Below are 21,465 nucleotides of genomic sequence, written 5' to 3'. Positions count from 1 at the left end.
TGCACATGAGAGACAGCAAAGTATGCCCACGTTGACGCCGGACGAACGTGGAACTGACCACAGGCATCACACGGAAGTTAGGCTTGTGCATGAGACCGCAGGTCGAAAGAAGGGAAGGCTGTTCTTGCTCTCCCGGTAGGGATAAACTCTTAAGAACCTGGCGGATCTCGATATGGCGTATGGAAAACAAACAGGGGGTATTGCCTACTCGCTGCTCATGGCCCTTGTAAGACCAACCGGTGTTTTCACCAGCGTGCCTAAGGAGCCAAGGAACTTGTCATGGTGCACTGGTGAAAAAAACCTAAAAACCCCTTTATTGATCTACACCCGTGCCCGTGTCCCGCGAAGAACAGGTACAGGGTCCGCCTGCTCGGGCCTAAATCGTCAGCATGCTTACTTCCATATTGGCTCGAAAGGATATATTTATTGCTAATTAAACAGTTACGGAGCATAAAAGTGATAGCAATAGGTGTAGAGGGGAATTTCCTTCAGGCAAGCCTACATTTGCGTCAAACGATCGCCCGCATGCGTCGCATGCTATCAAGACTAGCAGTAGGCATGCTCGATTCTTCTCGTAAAGACTGCCGAGATCCGGTGTAGAATTTACTAGGCGTTGCTCAGAGAGGCGGAAGTAGCCAGCATCCGCTCCCGTTCACATTTGTTCTCCACAGAAGTATCGGGAGAAATTGGATGTACCGTAAAAACCGCGATCTGTGCATGCACGGACCGCCGCTAACCTGGTGACCGTGCAGCGCTAAGATGACATGGCCGTGTATATATATATCAGGTCGTCCGTGCAGCCGCGAGGTACTAGGAATGATGTTCGCCGAAGGGCGCCATCAGGCAACAAAACAGGTGATTTGGCAGAAGAGCTTTACGGCGTTCCGCCCCAGTCGTAGGGTCGACGCGGTGAAGTGACGTAAGCTTCGCCACCGCTACGAACAGTCATGCGTACGTTTCTACTTTGCTTATCGTTTTATCCGGCTGGTATGTCTCTGTACAAATGATCCGCGATCCAGAACTGTATAACTCAAATTCAATAAATGATGCGGCTCATGCAGCTCGCTGCAACTGGTATTGCTCCTGTTGAAGGTGCAATATAAAAGCACTATTCACGAGCACACTTCTGCTAGGCTTCCCACTGCACACGACTCTCCCAAGTGGCGTTTTCGTTCAATAACTGTTTTTTTGTAGTGTGTGTGTGCAGCAGAGTAGCATAGAATGCAGATGGCCAGTTTTTATAAGCGTATGACTGGGATAAATGAATGCATGCCATAGGCCCTGACGCGCTTGCAGTTTTATGTCATTTGTCTCTCATGCCAAGGAGGTCGTCAGTCACCCTTGAGACGCGGAGCAGTCTTGCCTGCTCGCCAGCGGACACATATTTCCGTACGCGACTTTCTTCCAGCCTTTCGTCTCAAGACGGTTCGACCAAGTGCTGCCGCTGTAACTCTCTAGTTGCTTGTGAGGGCAACCAACAGGAAATATAAAGACTTGTTTGAGTGTTCAAGCAAGTGGAGGAATAGGTTCGTGCATAGCAACAGCTGGGCAATACCACCCTCCGGCGAGACGCCACCCCACGCCCTCAACAAGATTTATGAAGACGTCAGCGCGTCTCGTCCACGCGCGTTAGAGCCCTTTCTGTTTTTCTGGGCCGATCATTCAATGCCACGCGGGCGGCTTTGAGTCAGAATGGTGGGGCCACCAAGGCGGCGCCCGAGTACTATACGCCTCATGCTCTTCTAATTGGCAGTGACACCAAACCCTGTTCACTGTTTCCATCGCCAGTGAAAGCGGGCAAGGAAATGCAAATATGAGTGTTTATGCTGGAAGAGCTTGTCTGTTCGCATATTTCGCTACATGAAGACGTGTTGTATGGCGGAGCCCCCCAGCGGGCCAGTTTCGGTCACTTCATGGGTTGGAAGAGGCGCGATGAGAGGTGAAGCGCTGAACCGCCAAGGGCCGCAGGAGGCCATACACTGAAGGGCACAGGCAACTTATTCGAGAGAGGACAGAAGATACAAACATTTTTCGAAAGCTACGCCTATTAGGCGTACGTTTGGTTCGTAGCCAGCTATACTTCGCAGGACAGGCAGAGAGTGCCGAGAATCTTATATAACACCGGTGGCTGTGGAATGAAGCACACCATTTCTGTGTTTCATCCGCTGGATGGTGTGAGCGGACAAAGTCGCTTCAGCTCTCTGTACTCCTCAAGAATGCACCGCCTGAACAGTTCCGGAGATTCCAGCATTGCTGTGTCCGCTGTAATGACCAAGTCCAAGTGATCGGCATAGGAAAATGCGCTGACGATCAAGCCGATCTGGAAACAAAAGGCAAGGGAAGCGAAACATCGTGATAAAATCCTGCTAAAAGGGTATAGTTACGTCAGTCTGCTAATTTGCCTTGTTCGCCTGACAACTACAGCGGAGAAGGAGGGGAAGACAAGCCGAACAATTCGCCATGGATGAACGTCAATGACCGTCAGCCTTCAGCGGCTGCTTCCCCCTTTGAGCATCTGTTTCGCGTAACCATAACCTCCGTTTTTACAAAAGAATTTGATGACAGAAAGCCTCCCAGAGGCCCAGAAGAACACGTTCAATCAGTTGCAGGTGCCCACGAGGTTTCAGTGATTCCGAATTCGAGGGCCTCCGCTGTCGGACGGCCCCGGCTCCCTGGCTTCAGTACATCAGCCGTGAAAAACTTACCTGGCCAGCGAGTGGACCAATAAAGTGCATTGCATGCACTTGCCGTCCATGTATTTGAGGTAGCTCAGAGGGGCCTGGAACGTTGCTGAAGAGCAACGATACCTGCGGCATAAAATCGTATCTTACACTCACCGTCACGTGAGTAATTGTATGTGTGACTGACCTGGGCAGGCGCCGCCGGAGTCGTCAGAGTGTTTTTGCGGATACGACGTTGTCTCGTCGTGGTATACTTGGGAACGCATGTCAAACCGTGAGCGTGCTCAGTGAGGAACTATGTCGCCGGCTACTCATACCGCCGATTTTTGAGCTCCGGGGCTTGCACAGACTCACGCGGATGAATTAGACCCGCGTGACGATACGATTCTAACCACAGCTACTTAGAATAATTTAGCTTATGCGGCGTGGTACACACTCAGACCTCTGCTTATGCATATCTTCATGTCCGACTGAAAGAAAAAGGCAACTCCGAAGGCCTGCACTGCGTGGCGGGGCCGGTAGACGGAAATTCCTACCTTTTTCGTCAGCCACAGCTGGAGGAACAGAAGAAAGTCTGGAGTTGTACAGAATGAAACCTTCTCCATGAACGCAAATACAAGGGCACCCAAACTCTTGACGCTCTTTCTTAACGACTTGCGAACGCCGAGCAGCCTGGACGCCCACATGCAGACCCATGAGAGTACCTCAGAAGGCCGGTGTACATGAGCGCAGGAGACGAAGGACGCGTACCGGCTGCAGCAACTGGCTGAAAACGACGTGGTAGGCTAATAGTATTATGCCGCCGGAAGGGAAACCATATTGTCGAATCCCCTAGTTTGTTGCTTACCGTTCGTATGCTGAGGTGGCTTTGAATCCGTCAGCTGCGGCGACCTGCACAACCGCCGTGGTGAAATTATTTCTCAACTCGAACGACTCTTCTTCCGTCGTCCGTAGATTCACGGGTACCACAATATTGAGTTGAGGGATCAACTGTTCCAGCATGTCAAGCTCCATGTGGAGAACCTGCCTGCGTCGCTCTTCCTCCCAATCCCGAGCTTCCTGAACGGATTTGCATGGGTTCACAGAAGAAAGAGCTTGCCCCTGCTCAGTACTTTCTCCGGTGACGCTGTCTGAGCCCATGGGAGAAACTGCTTCTTTGGAATGTTGGCCGGGGGAATGACGTGGCTGCACCTCATTGTCTTGACTTCTTCCCTCAAATCTTCGCGTCTCATACGTCAAGCTTTCTCCTGTTACAGCTTGCGGTTGTCGACGGCGGAGAATGATCACCTCTGTCCTGGCTTGAGAAAGGGGGACGTCAAAGCCTTGGTGAATCCAACTTTCGGACGGCGTTTGGCATGCCGTTCGAAACTCGTAGGAGTCACACTCATTCGGTCTGTCAATGTCACTGCCGGCTGCCGTGTTGCCACTACCAGCAGGTCCTCGAAACGACACATGAGCCACCGCGTTGTCTTTTATCCAGGTGTCGCCCCCACCGCACATACAAGGTCCACCGCACGCACGTCGGACGTAAGAAAATCTCTCTGCCCACCATCCGCTTCCTTTTGCGCTGCCACAGTCCGGGCAGCACAAAGGGCTGCTACTCTTGCTGCTTGTAGTCGTACTGCAGGTGCTAGTGGTGTAGCTGCTCAGCGCGCTCACACTTTTGTTATAGGGCAACAAACCGATTTTTGAGACATTTGAACAGCTGTGATCGGGGGATCGGCAAACGGTGGCTAAGCTTGCCGTGGCTTGGCGGAGTTTCTCAGAAGCGGCGTCCTTTCTAAAGGCAGTCCGCTGCTCCTGGGCAATCCAGTCGCGATGGGAAGGACTCTTCTGCTTCTCACATTGTTCCCCCGATGATACAACTCGAACGTCTGCCTGTCTCTCAGAAGCTGCATACTTGAGGGCGACCTTCCTGTGAACGTAGCGGCAAATACCACCCACCAAACATGTGGCAAGGAGCTCATTGATAGTAAACAAATCTTTGTTTGTCACCCCGCTTCTCGCGGAATCGTTGTCCCGGCCTGTCAATTCAGCTTCGGTAGTTTGCTGTATCGACCTGCATGAACCATCTTCGGCACCTGGACGCCTATCGGACCGGGTGGGGGGCCTCTGCCGCCTAGGGCAGACCCCTTCGTTCCTCACTGCACTGTGAATAGAGCGGGCAACGAAGAGAAGAAGGCTTCGCAGTGGCTTATCTCGTAGATGGTCTCTCCATTGGCGCAAACGGCCTCCGCCGCTGAAGACGGGGGCATCTGTGTGAATCTGGCTCTTGCCCAGATTCGCAGTTGTTTTGTCTCTCCCGGGGGGAAGAGCTGCAAGCTTCCGCCGGAGTCTCTTCAAATCTTGGAGTCTAAACCGAATGGGCTGCAACACCGATACCCTCCCGGATCTGGATGACAACACGGAAACGGGACAGATGCGCAGGCATGTTGGTAACCCTTACAAAGCTAACACGAGTGGTGTTTAATCCACCCTCACGACGGCGAATACACAAGGCAAAGCTGTGCGCCACATCAGCTGGTGCCCAAGAAAATCAGCTACATGAGCATAGAAATTCAGTGCTTCTCTTGCATAAAATAACACCTTCTGCTACTTCACTTGGGGCTACTACCACTGTGGTACTCGCTAGCAGCGAGCTGAATGGCAGCGGCTTTGGGTTTCTGCTCCAAATCGTATCCTTGCAAAGTGATTGTGAACCCCTGTATTCCGGTGCACCCCGTACCATTACCCTCCGTTTGACTCTTTGGAAGGGCGGTAGGCTTACCTTTGGGGTCGCGATCTCTCGGGGGAATCCCAAGATTTCTCTTCTGTAAGCATGAGAAGCGATACGACCGTGAAAGGCACATGCAGGTACGAAATCAGCTGCATCAGGGCAGTCAAAATTACTGAAGATGGGCGTGTTAACGGAGGGACCAAGGACTTAATCGGCCTTCTGTTCAGGGTCGAAGATCGTCTAGAATTCTCAGCAGGTGCGCCCACTCGATCTTCGCGAGTCAGGGGAGGAAAAAATCGCGCTGTGCCGGCGGCATCGAAGTTGGCCCTCTGAGAGCGGCGTTTCCGCTGCGGGTCCTCCGGAAGGCTCCCCACAGGATCGTGGTACGTGCCCGTCTCACCGGACACTTGGGTCTCATGAGGGGTGCGAGTCAGCTCTTCCCCTGCGCCTGAAAGCGTTCGCTTGTCGGCTCCAATAGAACACGTCGTCTCAGCACCCGTTACACCCTGTCTTCTACCGGAAGCCCGCAGGCCTCCTGAACTTGAAGAAGTGGCCTCATACTCAGGCGCAGCCTCAGAGCTGTGGGATGAAGTCGCACGGTAACATGGTCCCGACGCCCCAGAATCCGCCTCAAGTATCTCGTCGCCATTGGAGGCAGCCATGCCACTTTCGGTTGCGGAGCAGGCGGAAAGAACGTCCGAAAGAAACATATTTGTGATTGCTATCCCATCTGCAACCGCGTGATGAATTCTAAACATAACCATCGATCCTGTTGGTCTCGGGGTGCACGGGCCCTCCTGAACGTCACCGTGCGTGCGTGAGTTCGGATTCGGCGCCTCTGCCTCTGCTTCGTCAAAAACTGGGAGTTCGACATGCTCCAGCAATACAAACTGCCAGAGAGGCATAGATGGCTGCAGCGCCTGAGTAGCCAAGATGTTTTCTAGAGCCTGTGCCTCGGCAGATGTGACAATGCAGCTGCAGGAGTCACCGCCGTCACACAGTGTTTCCCCAGGGTAGCTTGCTTCACTGTCAGTACTGCCGCAGGCGGAGTAGCGACTCTCTTCTTCGTGAGATCCTGACTGGTGATGCTGAAGAGATGGAAGTATTACTCCGGCATGAAGGCGATGGAGCCTCCCCTTATGGTGTCGTAGAAGTGAAAGAACCTCGTGTCTGTTGAGCTTCAGCACATGATTGCGAACGTCGAAGTCCTCCGCTCGAACCCAGCAGTAGCGCCCAAAGAGTTTCCCGATGACTGTCCGCAATCGTGGATGCTTATATACAGTAAGAGGTTCTGGATCGTTCGAGTGCTCTGGCTCCATCACATCGATTTCCATGTCTCCGAGCTCTTTCTTCGCCAGCAGCTGTGTTTCTACGACGTCAATCAGGTCGTCGAGGCTGAGGTGATCACTGAACCCTACTCCGCTGACTACCATCAGCGGCTGCGAGAACATCATTAGCTCCTGGCCGCTAAGCACCTCAAAAATCTCCGTTCGGCGAGGCGGCCTCGACGAAGGCGAGGCAGTTAAGTTGGAAAGGTGCAACGGCTTTTCCTGAGGGCATCGCTCGTGATCGCGTGTCCGCATATCCGCCGCTGCAACGAGGCTGCTTCTCCATGGCCACGAAAGCCACCATCCTTCTCCCACTCGCCACAAACGTTTCACCATGTCTTCTGGCCGACGCGAGTCTGTGCCCGCGCACAAATCTTCTTCTCTCCTTCTTCCTGTCGTGTAAACTGATCCCTGTGGCTCGGCAGCGGCACGGGCCTCCGTCTCGGTCATGGCATCGACCGCTGCAACAACGTTTGCGTCGGTCGCCACCAGTGATGTAAGTGCCGCAGCAATACTCAGCGCCAATTCAGCAGCAACGGGCACAGTGTTACCCAAGCCAAATATCAACTTTTCGATAGCCTGCTCACCGAACTCTTCCCACGTCATCGCCCATTGCAGCATCCCGTACACAGGCCGAGCAAACAAGAAAAGTATATTTGCCAGCCACGAAACCAATCTCCTTAGGCACACTGGTACTACGGCCCAAAGCGTACAGGCCAACTTAATAATTCGCTTGGTGTGTGGCCTTGCATGAAGCCACCGGATAACGCTGCCCATGTACGTTCGCCATATCCATCCTCTGACCCGATCTCCATGAAGCTCGGACCGCATGCATTCCGGTGTGTTGTACGACGCGTGTTTGCGGTGTCCCGAAGGAACGCACGACTGGCTGCGGGTCTGACGGTTGCGGAGCCACTGCCGATGCAATTGTTCCGAGGTCCGATATCCCAAACAGCCGTTTACATAGAGCCACCAGCACGCTTCACGGATCCGCGAAACAACCCAGATCACGGCTAGACTGGGGAGATAAAGAACGTGGACGAACGGATACATTATAAGCAAAAGAACAATAAACTTGAGATGCCTGCACAGCGGACTCGAACTTCTCTTCTTCAGTGTTTTTGTTGGCCACGAGAAAAGTGCGGCCACACACGCAAAAGCGAAGGAAATACGGCGACCAATTGCTTCGGCCACTTCTACAACAGATGTCATCCATAGGGATCCCTTGCACAAGGGGGAGACGCATTTGGCCGTGACGCGTGCTTCATGATTCCCAGCTGTGTAGACCAACGGTTTTTCGTTTTCCTCGCGGGTCCCTGCTCCACTAACCTGTTCCTGTGGTGTTGTCACAGTCTCTGACAAAGACTGTGTAGCTCCAGGCTTGGCGATGGGGGCTCGCCTTCGAAAGGAGCCTTCTTCGTCTGGGTCCGTCCAACAGTTCAGGGCATTTTCTGTTGGTCCTTGGGATGTTCCATCACTGCCGCACCGCGTACCGTCCTGGGACCAGAATTCGTGGTCCATGCCGTACGAGAAGTTGCAGTACTGACGATGCGTTATCCATCGTTTCTTCGCAACCCGGACTGCTCGTTGTGCAGAGCGGGTGACCTTGTCTTCTTTGCTGAGGCTGCTTACGCTGTGTATGCTTCCCCTCCTGCCCTGGTCACCGAGAGCATTGCCTCTTCCGCGTATGGAGATATTGTCACGTGAACCACCGCTGTGTCTCCCTCCTCGAGGAGAGGCCTGCTTCCTGTAGGTGTTTGCAAATTGAGCTGCTGGCAGAGTAGCACCCCTGGAGAATAGAACCCCAGCATGCAACTGTAACAAACGCTTGAGAGCTCCAAATGGATGTGTCAGCTCTATGCGGAACCGAAACAAGAGCAGACACAATGTTTGGACACGTGAATGTCTGAAGTGGGGGTGTGTGTGTATAAACCAAGAGGGTCGATGCCGCACCTGAGCCTCTGTGCCCATAAAAAGGGAGGGAGGGGGTGGGAGAGGGCAAACAAGCAGGGATGCCTTTCGGCGACGCCGCCGATCGTGCGGTGTTGATGCAGAGGAACGAGAAGTTCGATACACAAACGGATTCGGCTCCGGTGTTCCGGATGATGTTGTCGGGACCAGAGAAAAGGTGCTATTATCTATGCTTCTTAATATGGCTGAAGATTCCGCAAGGGAAAAGGGTCCAGATCGGGGTCGGGCGCCGCTGCAGCAAAAGCAACAGGTTTCCGTCTGACGATTACGCGGGTAAACGTCAATCCAATCATCCGTCTTCATGTTGCCTTCTGGCGGGGAAAGGGGCGAAAACACGCAGGGAGGACGGCCATGAAGGTCGAAATTGTGATCCTGCGATTCAAGATTACGAACGAGAAAACTGCTTCGTTGCGGCGCGTGTGATCCACCGTCGTCGCATCCGAGGCGAGAGGGTAGAGACCGAGACGACCCAGTTCGCACGGGTGATGCCCATGAGCGCTCGACTGAACTGCGGGCATCTTCGCAGTACCAGCGTGAAGAAGCGCACTCCGGTCTGGGTGTTGCAATAGAAACCCGAAAAGCTGTTTGCTGGTCAGCGTATTCGCAGCAATCCATCCACTTCTCTTCGTCGGCACCTTCATGCTGTGCATGCTGCTGAAAGCTACTGGGCTCATGGACGGCTTCAGAACCCCGGGTACATAATGACGGCGAGTCTTCCTTTAGAATTAGGTGTGGAAAGCTGTCAGGTGTCTGTGGTTCCATGTGATTTCCACCAGCTGACAGCCTCTTTAGCCGGCTTTGGGGTAATGACAAGGGCCTGGCAACCTCGGGCGAATAAAACCTGGAAGGAGTCCCTGGTGGGTCCTGCTGCTGGATTCGCATGGGGCTAATGCCAGCCGTGCATTCGTGGGAGAGGCAGACTTCCCTGTAATAGCAGCGAGAGCGATGAGACGAAAGTCGGACTGGGGATGCATTGTTTTCAAATCCGCTGCTGCCCGCCATTTGGAGGTGGTGGTCGGACTGGGGGCAGCGGTCACGCGAAGTGCTCCTAGTTGGCGCTTCAACAGCAGGGTCGTCCGGTGGGCAACGGCCTGTAGCTTTCCGTATGCTGCCTGAGCCCCTTTGGGAGTGGCGGATTTTTTCATCGTCCCCAGAAGCCTCAGGGACACAGTGTTGACGCCCGCTGGCTCGTCGCGGACTGTCCCCCGTTGCCTGTTGATAACATCGAGGTGTACACTGTTTTGAAACCATGTCGGAACGTGATGAAAGAGTACTCAGCGGCCAGCGTGGAATAGGACTCCCTTCACCCGCGCGGATACAGGGAGTTTACGTCACGCGCGAGGAAGCGAAAATAGCAGACGCTTCTGGAACAAGTCAACGGGACGGCGCGTGACGGACGAGTTGCGTCGGACGAAGATCGCGCAGAAGCCAAAGGCGAGTGAAAACAGCGAGTAACACCTTCAATTTTCTATAGATTCCGGGTGCGCGGACAGTGTGAACACGTAGACAGGCCAGGGAAAGCACGCTTCGCTGTTAACGGTTCTATGGCCCGCGAAGCTTCCTCCAAGGACGACTCCACCTACACTTGCGGCGGCACCATGCACGCATGTACTCCTCAAGATCATTACGTGTAGATCGGTTTTGCAGCCGAGGACTGGCATTAACGCTCAGCAAGAAGTGATCTTTGTATGTTGCAGTTAGCGATGCACCAGGTTCACGATCAACCGGGCATGAAACCCGCGCATAACGTTAGCACCGGCGTTGTATGCTGCTATACATCAAATGCAACATGTATCCGTATTATGGCTCACTTGGTCTGCTAACATGCCAGGCAGCAAGGCTTGGCGTATACAAGAAAGGCGTTTCTTCCAGTTGTGGTAGCCTCTGTACACAGGTGAGACGCAGATGTGAGCTATACGAGTTAAAGGTCCACCTCACACAACTTAGCAACAGCTGTGCCCGGTAATTCCTCAGGTGCCGCACGAATGTGGACAGATGATGGACGCAGCGTGAAAACCATACCAACGACAAAATGCGTAGAATGAATTCGAAACAAAGGCCCATTACGAATCAGAGGCCTGACAGACGGAACTCGCACCTGGTGAACGGATATTTCTGTGACAAACTCGACGAAACGCGTGCTCGCTGTCAAAAAGTCTTTTGTGCCCCTTTTTGATATGGTGAATAGTACAGTCCAATATATGGCTGATCTGAGTCTGACTGAAGAGGATCCGCTGGAAAAAGAGCAGGTTGCCGGTCTAACAAGAAGCCAAAACAAACTGAGACGAATGGATGACGAACTTGAAAGTCAAAAACGTTGATCTTAGGATCTGGTGACAGCCAGTTTCACTTGAGCCGGTCGTTCTGTAGGCCACAACGAACGGCCAGAAATATTCGGTCTTGGGAAACTTCGGCGATCGCGCGGCCCTCCTCCCAGAGAATGTAGCGTGTTAACGCGCAAGGGAGGGGGGTGGGGGGGGGAAAGATTCTTCGACAGGAAGCGTAAACACCTCCAGTGAGTGAATGTTGCTCGCTTTGACAACCGGAAAGCGAGATTTTGGCGGAGTCAGTGGGCGGATAGCCGTCCGTTGGAGCTACCTGCGGCACTATTCTAGCTATGGGACGGCAATGCGCTGATTTCGGTAAACTCTGTGCTAGGTCACATTTACAATACGTCTTAATACGCCGATTCGCACCTGTCCCCGCCCCATGCAGGCGTACCATTGCTCATTACTTTCCTCTTAGTACACACCAGGACAAAGAACACCATGTGCGGTAGGCGCGTTGGCTGTCGGCGATAGACTTCACAGCACCCACAACCGGGCAGGCCTGTCCACGTAGTCTGAATATGTTAGCACTCGACGAGCATACGTGTCACATTCTAGCATCTTTCACGGTATTTGAAACATCAACGAGGAACGCAGTGCAGCGTATCAAACCGGGACGATGTGGTGTCAATATGAATGTGTACCCTAATATGGCTATATGTAGCGTTAGCTGCGCGTCTTAGCCTTAACCGCGAACACCTGAAATGCTGCCAGAAATGCATCGGCAGGAACTCTCTTAACCACGGAGTCGGTGTATCCAAGTCTGCCTGGAACGAGTTCCTCTGAGGTGCTCACGAGTCCATCTGAGGCTTCAGATTCTCGCTCCGAAGATATTTGAAATGTCGACTGCCGTTACGAAGGTCCGCTACAGACAGAACTGCATCTGAGCAAACGGCGGAGAGCCAGCGCCACACGAGCAACGCCTTCTCGGTGTAGCGCGTAGCATTCTGGGCATTTGAACCTCTGCCGGTAAGCGATTCATGATATGGCCTTCCGGCTGAATCAAATCTGAAAGTCTCACTATACAGTAGGCACTGTCGCCGGCCGGGTATGGCATACGAAGCATTGAGGAACAGTCACAGAGCGTTCACTGTGACAAGAATGATGAAAAACACAGCACTAGAAAAAACTGGTATCTTCGTGGTGCAACATCACTAGTTGATTGCCCCTGCCGGGGTAACCTTGTCTCCACGAACTGGACGCAGGGCACCGCAGAGACACCCAGAACGCCGGCTCCAGGACTATTCCGTGCCAGCCAGCCTACGAGCTGCGGCCGGATATGTTGTAGCGAAGAAAAGTAGTGCATACGGGCACCGGCCATGCCGACCTTCCGCTAGGCGCACTGGTGTTGTTCCAGTTTCGGACGGGCAATGCAGGCGAATGCACAGCGGCGCAGCGAGTGTCGTTGCATCAACCTCAGGCACGGCGCGGGCATCCCATGTGAATATGCGTGTAAAATTGGGGGGACGTATTGTAAAGACGCATTTCGCCTCCTATCTCTACACACGCCATGACATATGGATGACGACCACCAGCCGCCGAATGGCGCCGGCCTTCTAGTTGACGCTGGAGAGGAGATTCGAGTGCGTGCTCCCTACAGCGGTGGGCGTGTTTAGCGTAGGTTGCGATCGCTGGAAACCACACGTACCGGTGACTGATACCGCTAACGCCATGAATATTCTGGCGGGCGGCTTGCCGGCTTACGGAAGAGCCGGATACACATTGTTATCCCCGGTGCAAATAGAAATGAGGTAAGTAAAGTGCTTGACGGGCATTATTGCCGCAACGTGAGGTGTGCTGCGCGGCTGGGTGCGAGCATGGCGAACATTCGTGGTGTAGCTGATCACACCTGCAAAAGTGACGATTGGGAACAAAGAAATCCCGGTGTTTTCCCCCGGATTCAGGAGATGCCGAAAATGTCTGTTTGATCACACATTGATGGGCGGGATGAATGGTAGGTGGTTGTGCTCGATGGGAGACGCCGACGTCATCAAGCCTTATTACAGGCTGAGCAATAAATCGAAGGCACCTGGACACCAACCTGAACAACACGAGGGCTTCTCGCTGGAGACGCCTTTATACAAGAGCTTAAAGACGTACTCACTCTGCAGTTTCGTGCATGTAGCGGGTACAGGCATTTCCTACGCACCCGCTATGGTAGGAGGAGCAGGACTTGCCAGATACACACGCAGGGGCCTTTTGCACTACTGGAACCACGTATGTCGTCGCCTTCTTCTTCAGATCTCGTTCGTCTTCTGTCTCGCTTTCAGTTGCTGAAACTCCTTGGACTCCTGCTGATTCCTCGAGCAGTTCAGTTGACTGTGTGGACGTCGAATCCTCGATCATGTGCGAGACAGCGGACTCTTCGCTCTGGACGGTCATCACGTCGTCCGCTTGAGTCATAGTCTCGTCCGCGCCGGCCTCCAGCGTCTGAGAGGCCACGGAGTCGTCTTCAGCCTGTTTCGTGGCGGCCAAAGCGGCCAGGCGACGCCACTTTTTGGTTGGAGGAGCATACTTGGTCTGAACGGGGGCCACATACTTAGTCTCGACAACGGGTTTCTTCACTGGCGCGACCTTCTTCGCCGGAGCTGCGACAACAGTCTCCTGCTTCTTCTTGCCTAGAGAGCGTTCCTCGGCGCTTTGATCCACGGTGTCTTCCGTCATCTCTGTCTCTCCCATGTACCTCAGGCAAGCGCTTCCTTCGCAGCCCGCATGGTAAGGGTCGTAGCACGGGTTGCCAACCGCGCAGTGCACCGCAGGAGCGACAGCGGGTACCACATACGCTCTCTTCTTCTTCAGGTCACGATCCTCATCTTCCTCGGTTTGAGTCATAGTCACCGCAGAGATGTCGGAATCCTCCGTGGCCTGGGCAGCAACACTGACGGTGGTCTCCGAGACATCAGCCAGACGGCGCCACTTTTTGGTTGGAGCAGCGTACTTTGTCTCAACGGGGGCCACATATTTAGTTTGAACTGGGGCCACATACTTAGTCTCGACAACGGGTTTCTTCACCGGCGCGACCTTCTTCGCCGGGGCTGCAACAACGACGGGTTCCTGCTTCTTCTTTCCCAGGTATCGCTCCTCTGCGCTGTCGAATGTTTCCTGAATGGGAATTTCTTCTAAGTGGCGAAGGCTTGCATCGATATCATAGTCGATAGTTTCTTCCGACACGAACGACTGCACATCGACTTCGTCAGAGTCGTAGGCCATCTCGGGCATGTGACGAAGGGGGGCACTGTAAGGAACATCGCTCTCCTCGACAACAGACGTGACTGCGGCAACAGGCAGCAGACACCCAGAGGAGGCAATCAAGGCAGATAAGAGCTTCATTCTGGATATCTACGCATCCACAAGACGAAAGACTACCTGTCCAGAAAAGGTAACGCAGCAGGAGGGAACACCGCACTCTACTGGCGGGCAGAGACTTCTGAGTCTAGGCTAAGAACGAATGATTTGTGATCCACCTGGCACTGTCTGGGAGGCTCCGAAAGGCACCCGCAGTTCTTGGCCTGCAGGTGAAGGCCGCTTACAGGAGAAGGGAGGCTACCGTATCTCAGTCAAAAACGCTACGGTCCGGCGCTGCCAGGCATTTGCTCGCAGGGCCGGAGGGGCGCTGAGTGATGACGAATTCCCATGTCACCGCCCCGAGGCCGCCTGCATCCCCCGTCGGCTGCCAAAAACACATTCCAGCAACTGGCACACGCCCATTCATGCTAACGGGCACTGTGAATCACCGGGTTTCTTTACTGAGCATAGGGTCTTAGTCTTTTGATTCAAGGGTAGGCCTCAGAATTCCGGATACGACCCTGAGGGTATGCGGGGGCGAGTTTGCAAATAGCTGTTTTTGGCTGCAACACGGGAGTCACTGCGGCAATCTTCAGATGCCAAGCTAGATGCGGGTACTCTGGCTTCAGCTTGCCCACTGGCCCAGAGATGCTGAAAGGCACAAATCAAAACAACATGGCACAACGCTGCGGATGCGCGAATTCTACGGAAAACCCGTTGACAATGTCTCCCACATGGGCACAGAGTACTGACCACAAAAATTATATGGAGGTGGAATATGTGCGCGGGGCGTAGAGCCTATAGCCTATGCGCCAACCGTAACGATGCTAGACGTCCGGAGTCCAGCAACGCGCGGCAACCAAGGCACCCTCACAGCGGCCGAACATTTTCAACTGTGTTTCTTAAGTTGCACGATAAAGCCCACACAGCGCCACTCCCGGCCAACAGAGAACGTCAGGGGGGCCTCTGGCAACCGATTGGATATCCGGAAGCAGCTAGGAGCAGGGCGGGAGGCGATACTGAATAAACTAGCATCTTCAGCCCTACCTCGTAGGTTCCCGATCGGCCTCATTAGATCCAGTTGCAGAAACGAATAAAAGTGACTGAATGATCTTCACGTCTCTACAACTCGTGGTAGCGAACTTATCAACGATGAGGGCTTCTTCTTTGGAGACTTCACGCCAGAGCGCGACGGCCAACAGCACCACCCGCCTCTTGTGGAACTCCACATTCACGAAGACAGCCGGGGCATGTGAAGCCATGCTCTGACAAGCAGCACTTCCAGGCCAGACCAGACTCAAAGTGACGCATCCATAAGGATGGTTTTTCCGCCGCGCGTTTTTAAACTCGGCTTGCGCATGCCCGTCGTCTCAACAACGGAAAACCTGTCAGGAGGGGATGTCCAGACAAGCCTTAGCGACCTTCTCTGATGTTATATGATGAATATCCGTTCCGCAAATGAAGAGGAAGTTGGAGGCCTGCTCTCGTGCAAGTGTAGTGGAAGCTGAGCTGTTCAGCGGCAACCGCAGTCAGCATCGTTACAGATCAAGCAGGCTGCGGCGGATCTTGTCCTTATGGGGCAGTAAAGCTACCGTATCAAGTAGATTCATCCAACAACAACCGTCATTTGTACGAAGTCGTACCATCAGGTACGCGTGTTCCTCCACAAGGCGTCCGCCGCCTCGAGGTCGCTGTCGCAGACTGTAGTATGCTTGGTAATCCATAATACAAACTGTCTTGCTCGTGGCGGTCGGCCTGGCAAGCCTGTGCCATTGGATTATTGGCTTGCTGGATTAGGGCGGCATCGCTGGCGCCCTGCCCCTCGTCTGCGATCCTATAAAAACTAATCTTGCAAGACCACAGCTCGCTTTGACAGTAGCAGTTGGACGTAGACCTAGTTGCAAAAACAGTTCCGTGCGCACACGTATGGCGGAGCCCGTGTGCCGCTAATATTCTGCAGGATAGTTCCTACTCCAGCCTCGAGGATACTAGGGATGCAAAAAGTACACCTTGTTGTGCAGTGTTTCCGTTTTCTCAATGCCCTACACGGCATTCACTAGCGTGCCTGAGGGAGCCCCGCCAGAAAATGTGAAATGTGCTGGACGCATTTTGGAGTCTATCTGTAGCACTGAAGAACTTCACAGGTTTATTCTCAAAGCCACTATACCGGACTGCCGCGAAACGCCGCATAAGCGACCAGTAGACGGGACGAGTATGCACAGTAAACGTCCAAAGGCGCCACAGGGTTTAATAGCAAGCAGCGCCACCGCCGCAGTAAGGAGCGGCAACAACGTGGTAAGCGGGAACAGGGTAGTAGTACGTTTCACGTTTCTTCAGGTCGCGCTCTGCCTCGTCGCTTTCACCCTCCACCACGTTTGACTCCTCTTCAGTCATGACGTCTTCCTCGGCCAGGCGGCGCCATTTCTTACTGGGAGCTGCCACGGGCGTGTATTTGGAAGTCGTCACAGCCGGATGGTATTTCGATGGCGCGGAGGCAGGGGCTTTGTGGACAACAGGGGCGGCGGATTTTTTCAGGACGGGCGCAGCGACTTTCTGAACAGGGGCGGCGACCTTCTTCTGAACAGGAGCAGGGCGGTAGACCGGCGTAGCGAGCTTCTTGGTAGGGGGAGCAACGTACTTCTTTGGGGCGGGGGCCACGTACACAGCACGGCTCTTCTTGCCCAGAGCACGCTCTGGAACACTTTGCTCGTAGACGGCCTCTTCCTCCTCGATCAGAAGCGGCACATCGCTTACCTCTTCTTCAGCAAGGTAGCGAGCACAAGAAGATCCAATAGCGCAGTACGGACTAGCGACGACGGGGGCGTACGTGACATAATAGCCGCTGTTTTTCTTCAGGTCACGCTCTTCCTCGACAACCCCGCTTTCGGACATAAGGGAAGCGGAATCTTCCTCAATCGGTTGTTCTTCCAGGGTCGCTAGACGCCTCCACTTCTTCGAGGGGGCCGCTGGCGTGTACTTCGTCGACACGATTGACGGGGTATATTTAGATGACACCACCACTGGGGTCTTTTTGGTTGGGGGCGGCGTCTTCTTGATTGGGGCAGGCGCCGAGTACTTTGTACGGACGACTGGAACTGGGTTTTTCTTCTGCACAACCGGGGCAGTGACATACTTCGGTGCGGCGAGGTACACAGCACGGTTCTTCTTGCCAAGAAGGCGCATCGGAGAGGCCGTCTCCGGAATGAGAATAAGACCGTCTTCAGTGCTGTCTTCTTCGAGGTAGCGCAGCGGAGCAGTGCTGGTTTCCAACACATCCTGCGTCTCCTGGAGGGTGACATCTTCCATTTCCATCATGTCAACACTGTCCATCATTTCACTGCTCATTTCTTCGGACAGCGCCCCCATGGGGAGGGCCATAGTGAGCCCCAGTAGAGAAATTGCCACGACGGACTTCATCTTGGGCAACACAACAAAACGCGAGGGACTGCACCTGAAAAGACTCTACCAGATAGAATAGCCCCAGTTTATCCTGAGAAAGCTCAGCGTAGCAGTCTCACTCACGTGAAGGAAGACAGAGAGTTGGAGGATGGAAGAGAGAAGACTTGTTGTTCTGATTGGCCTCAAACGCGTATGCGGAAGCCACTCGGGTGATCAGAAGTGTAGGTCACTGAGGTAGAGATGCCGGAGAAACCAACTGCCTCCCACGTTTTTGTCCGGCATGTGGTTGTCCGACATACCAAAAACTTTTTGCATGTGGGCACGGCAAATGGCAACGTACTGCCTTGTCTGGAAAGCTTACCATGACATCCTGACACAGGGAACTTTGAGATCAGCGGTTGTTCGGTATATATAGGGACCGTTGAACACGGCATTCGTTGTTCGCCGTGTTGCAGACCTGCTAGCGGCGCCCAGTGACTGGGGAGCGTTCCGACACTACCTGCATTTTGAGGCTCAGGGTCAACGAAGTATACCGGAGTTGAGATCTGATCTGTGAGAGAGGCACCCGCGGAGGTCAGGACTGTGGAATTCGTATCTAACATTGGAGTTTTTGACAAATTGCCACCCCGCATGCTTAGACACACCCGCCAACTTCGGTTTTTTTTTAAAAAAAAAAAAAACTCCAGGAGGACAATACCGGCAATTATCGCTCCGTATGTGCTGCTGCTTCTAGTACGTACACAGTGCCCAATGGCAAGTGCTTCACAAGGCGGCACTGCCGAGCCTGCGGATAGATTGAAAATGGTCTCAGCCTAGGGTAGCGCACTTTTGTACCAGGGATGACCACGACGAGGCCTTCAGGAGAGAGAGGGAATCGTGACCTCGTGCGTGTTCTATTGCCGAACATGCAGTGCCAGCGTGTGCCCTGTCGAAAATGAAGGGCAAGCCACCGAAACGGGAGCCGTGAGTTTGACCTGTCATAGCGCGCATCTCCTCCACCTCTGTGGACAGTTCTGGAAAGCTCTGTCGGTGCGAATGCAAGCAACCATGCGGCTCATTTCTCGAAGGACGACAGCTAAACCAGGAGGGCCACACTCCGTATGTCTGCCTTTTCACCACACATACACGTACAGATTTCCTCTAGGCCGCAAGCAAGAAGTAATCCCCCCCTCTGGATCCAGAAGCCGTTCGTACGCACAAAATATCGCTGCTTTCTCGGTCTTACACTGACACAAATGGTAAGGGTCTCTGCGCCGAGGTGTTTGCGTTTCGCAGTAGAGGGCTGGAGGAACTTTGCGACGAGCTTCCGCACAAGTGTAATCAACGTTATACCGAAAGACGCTGTGAGAGAGGCACTTTCACCATAAGAAGAGCACGCTGTAGTCAGTACCAGGAGTTGGAATCCTGCCGTGGTAGATAATGGAATCCGTGGAATAGTGTGCGGCCTTTAAGCCTCAAACTGTGTGCCCCAATTGCCCCATGGCTTTCGCAAAGCCTTTGTACTCTTGACAATCAGCTTTCGATGAGATAACCACTTGTCAAATACCCGGCCTTCACGACGTCGTCACCCGTGCAGCGTTATGCCAAGATGGTTCAGCCGCGTGCCAGTGCATGGCGTAGACAGCGGCAAGCTTTGGTGAAAGGGCGAGTTTCAAATAGACAACCCATTCCGAGGACGCTGCACTGCCTACGCTCTGGGCTGCCGCTGTTTGGCAAGTATCCGTGAACCATACCACGGCTTCCCACTGCAACGGCACGCTATTACTCAAGGCCAAACAGACTACGCACGGCGCGCCAACTGAGTATTTTAATGACACGCAGACTTGGCGAATACTGCCGTTGATGGCTTCCCCCTCACGTTGACTTCCCCTTTTTAGCACGTCGAGTCATCAACTATGTCAAATGTGCATTCATCCCTCCATTTTCTTCCCGCTGCGATCCCGCGAAATATCTCCCATGCTTGGTGCACAACCATCCCAACATCCGTTGTCAGCGTCACAGCATCCGCCTTCTCAGAAAGAGTGTCTTCACCCGGACGCGGTGCGAGTGAGGGAGAAAATGGGAGTTTATTCTCGGGGACAGTCGCGATTTTCGAGTGTCAGATGCCCGGCTTTGACGCAGCATTATTTCGTACGAGCGTCTGTTACCTCGAGTCGAGTGTGCTCGAACCTGCTTTCCGTTCAAACGATAGAAAACTCATCGGGTAGCCCCCGCGTTCTGACCGGTTACCGATTCAACTGCCTCACGACGTCCGCGAAGTGCCTTGGCTTTTTTTTGACAGAACTCGCTGCGAGTAGTTCAGTCTGTCGGGTGCCGCGACTTGTTCCACCGTGTCAGCCCTAATTCTCGTCTCTTTCGCCTTTTTGAGTGACATACGTGTCTACTTTTTCCGACGACGATGCCTCAAAGGACATGAAGCAGTTCGACGTCCCGCCCGCCACGCCATACCCAGCTCACGTCTTCGCGGCGAACGCATTCCGCTCCTGGGATCGTCCGTCCCGCTGGCTTCGCTGCGCGCGTGTCCTTGTCTCCAGGTTCCGTGTCTTCTTAATCTAGTACTTCCTATGCTGGCAGACTGGAGTAGGATTCCACTCTAAAGGTATGCGCTTGGCATGACTTTTCGCTTTACTTCCTCTACCGTCCTGTTCGCTGCGCGATGTCTTCATAATACCGTATTCGATCTTGGCAAATCAGGACACAGGTCTATCTTCAAGAGGCATGCCCCCGCGCCTTGGAATTGTGCCGTCGCTGACTGGAGAGCCCGATGCTCGTTATCGATTTTTTCTTGAGATCCTCGAGGGAAAACAAAAGATAGCTTTGGCGACGCTCGTGTCTTTTTGACCTAGACTTTAAGTTTTGTGTCGTCTGATACGCTACACTGGCGTTTCTCTCTTCGTGTCATCGCATCCGCGTTTTCCCCGAGAAAGGCTACACAACGTCTCCCACTCACTTATCTCCTCTTCTCCGGTGATGACTACTTTATTTTTTGACAGTAAAGGTGTTTCCATCTGTCTGCCAGAGGATCTGTCTCTACTCAAACCCCTTTGCACAAGAATGAGTCACTGAGCTATTTCCACGGACCAGCGTGTCCTCGTTGTCTTCTTCGGCGGGTGTTGTCTTGTTGTGCCGACAAGGCTCGCTCCTGGCTCTCTCGCCGGCCAGCCCGTAGTGGCACATAGGAGAGAAAGTTGTAGACACCGGGAAAATCGGTTCCTATGCTCAAGTTCATCTTTGCACCTCCCAATTTGGCTCTTTCAAGCTTTCTGAATACATTATTGTGGAGGAGTTTTCGTGGATTTCTGTGACTCTGGAATGCTTGCGTCTCGCGGCTACAGGCGCCGTGGGCGTGTATGCGCTGGGACACTACACATAAATCTCGAGGTTTCCGAGGTCCCCGTGGCTAGAGAGACGCTGTTGAGACACCTTGTATTTTTTTCCTTTGCGTCTCGCGTGCCGCGTACCAGGGCTGTACCCTTCAAACCGGCATTTTTGCGTTATCCGGCTGGTAGCCTCTCCCGGCTCAGTTCAGCCGCGGGCGAGGTGGCGTCATGTCTAGCGGGGCCTGGGGATGCCGGGCTTGACTAAGCTGGAAAGACTCTTCTCTTCTATGTTTTAGACATGGATTAGTGATTCACTATTGGAAGACACGCGTTTTCCCTGCCTAGCGCTCCAGTACAGCTTTCTCGCCCCTACCGCATCGGAGGCATTCAGAGCCCTCCTCTCGGGGTTGTGAGAGAGCATTCCAGCAGGAGAGAACC

At 53.6% G+C, this 21,465-nt stretch overlaps 5 protein-coding genes across 5 annotated transcripts; all 5 read right to left on the bottom strand.

The window, feature by feature from the left end:
- Nucleotides 1-2,158: 2,158 nt before the first annotated feature.
- Nucleotides 2,159-7,346, bottom strand: BESB_036340 (uncharacterized protein; the record flags this gene model as incomplete). Its single annotated transcript, XM_029362220.1, has 5 exons — nucleotides 2,159-2,320; nucleotides 2,706-2,807; nucleotides 3,218-3,353; nucleotides 3,529-5,073; nucleotides 5,449-7,346. 5 exons carry the CDS (start codon nucleotides 7,344-7,346, stop codon nucleotides 2,159-2,161), a joined length of 3,843 nt encoding a protein of 1,280 aa, XP_029221185.1.
- A 2,138-nt stretch (nucleotides 7,347-9,484) lies between these two features.
- Nucleotides 9,485-9,841, bottom strand: BESB_036330 (uncharacterized protein; the record flags this gene model as incomplete). Its single annotated transcript, XM_029362219.1, has 1 exon — nucleotides 9,485-9,841. One exon carries the CDS (start codon nucleotides 9,839-9,841, stop codon nucleotides 9,485-9,487), a length of 357 nt encoding a protein of 118 aa, XP_029221184.1.
- A 3,282-nt stretch (nucleotides 9,842-13,123) lies between these two features.
- BESB_036320 (uncharacterized protein) lies at nucleotides 13,124-14,353 on the bottom strand (the record flags this gene model as incomplete). The annotated part of the gene is made up of 1 exon (XM_029362218.1): nucleotides 13,124-14,353. The coding sequence occupies one exon, from the start codon at nucleotides 14,351-14,353 to the stop codon at nucleotides 13,124-13,126; it is 1,230 nt and encodes a 409-aa protein (XP_029221183.1).
- Nucleotides 14,354-14,796: 443 nt separating this feature from the next.
- On the bottom strand, nucleotides 14,797-16,032 carry BESB_036310 (uncharacterized protein; the record flags this gene model as incomplete). Its single annotated transcript, XM_029362217.1, has 3 exons — nucleotides 14,797-14,959; nucleotides 15,356-15,573; nucleotides 15,952-16,032. 3 exons carry the CDS (start codon nucleotides 16,030-16,032, stop codon nucleotides 14,797-14,799), a joined length of 462 nt encoding a protein of 153 aa, XP_029221182.1.
- A 523-nt stretch (nucleotides 16,033-16,555) lies between these two features.
- On the bottom strand, nucleotides 16,556-17,725 carry BESB_036300 (uncharacterized protein; the record flags this gene model as incomplete). Its single annotated transcript, XM_029362216.1, has 1 exon — nucleotides 16,556-17,725. The coding sequence occupies one exon, from the start codon at nucleotides 17,723-17,725 to the stop codon at nucleotides 16,556-16,558; it is 1,170 nt and encodes a 389-aa protein (XP_029221181.1).
- Between the last annotated feature and the right edge of the window lie 3,740 nt (nucleotides 17,726-21,465).

Source organism: Besnoitia besnoiti, chromosome II, assembly GCF_002563875.1.
Source record: "Besnoitia besnoiti strain Bb-Ger1 chromosome II, whole genome shotgun sequence".
NCBI lineage: Eukaryota > Apicomplexa > Conoidasida > Eucoccidiorida > Sarcocystidae > Besnoitia > Besnoitia besnoiti.
Note: the sequence above shows the minus strand (reverse complement) of the source record. Positions and strands in the feature narration are given on the sequence as shown.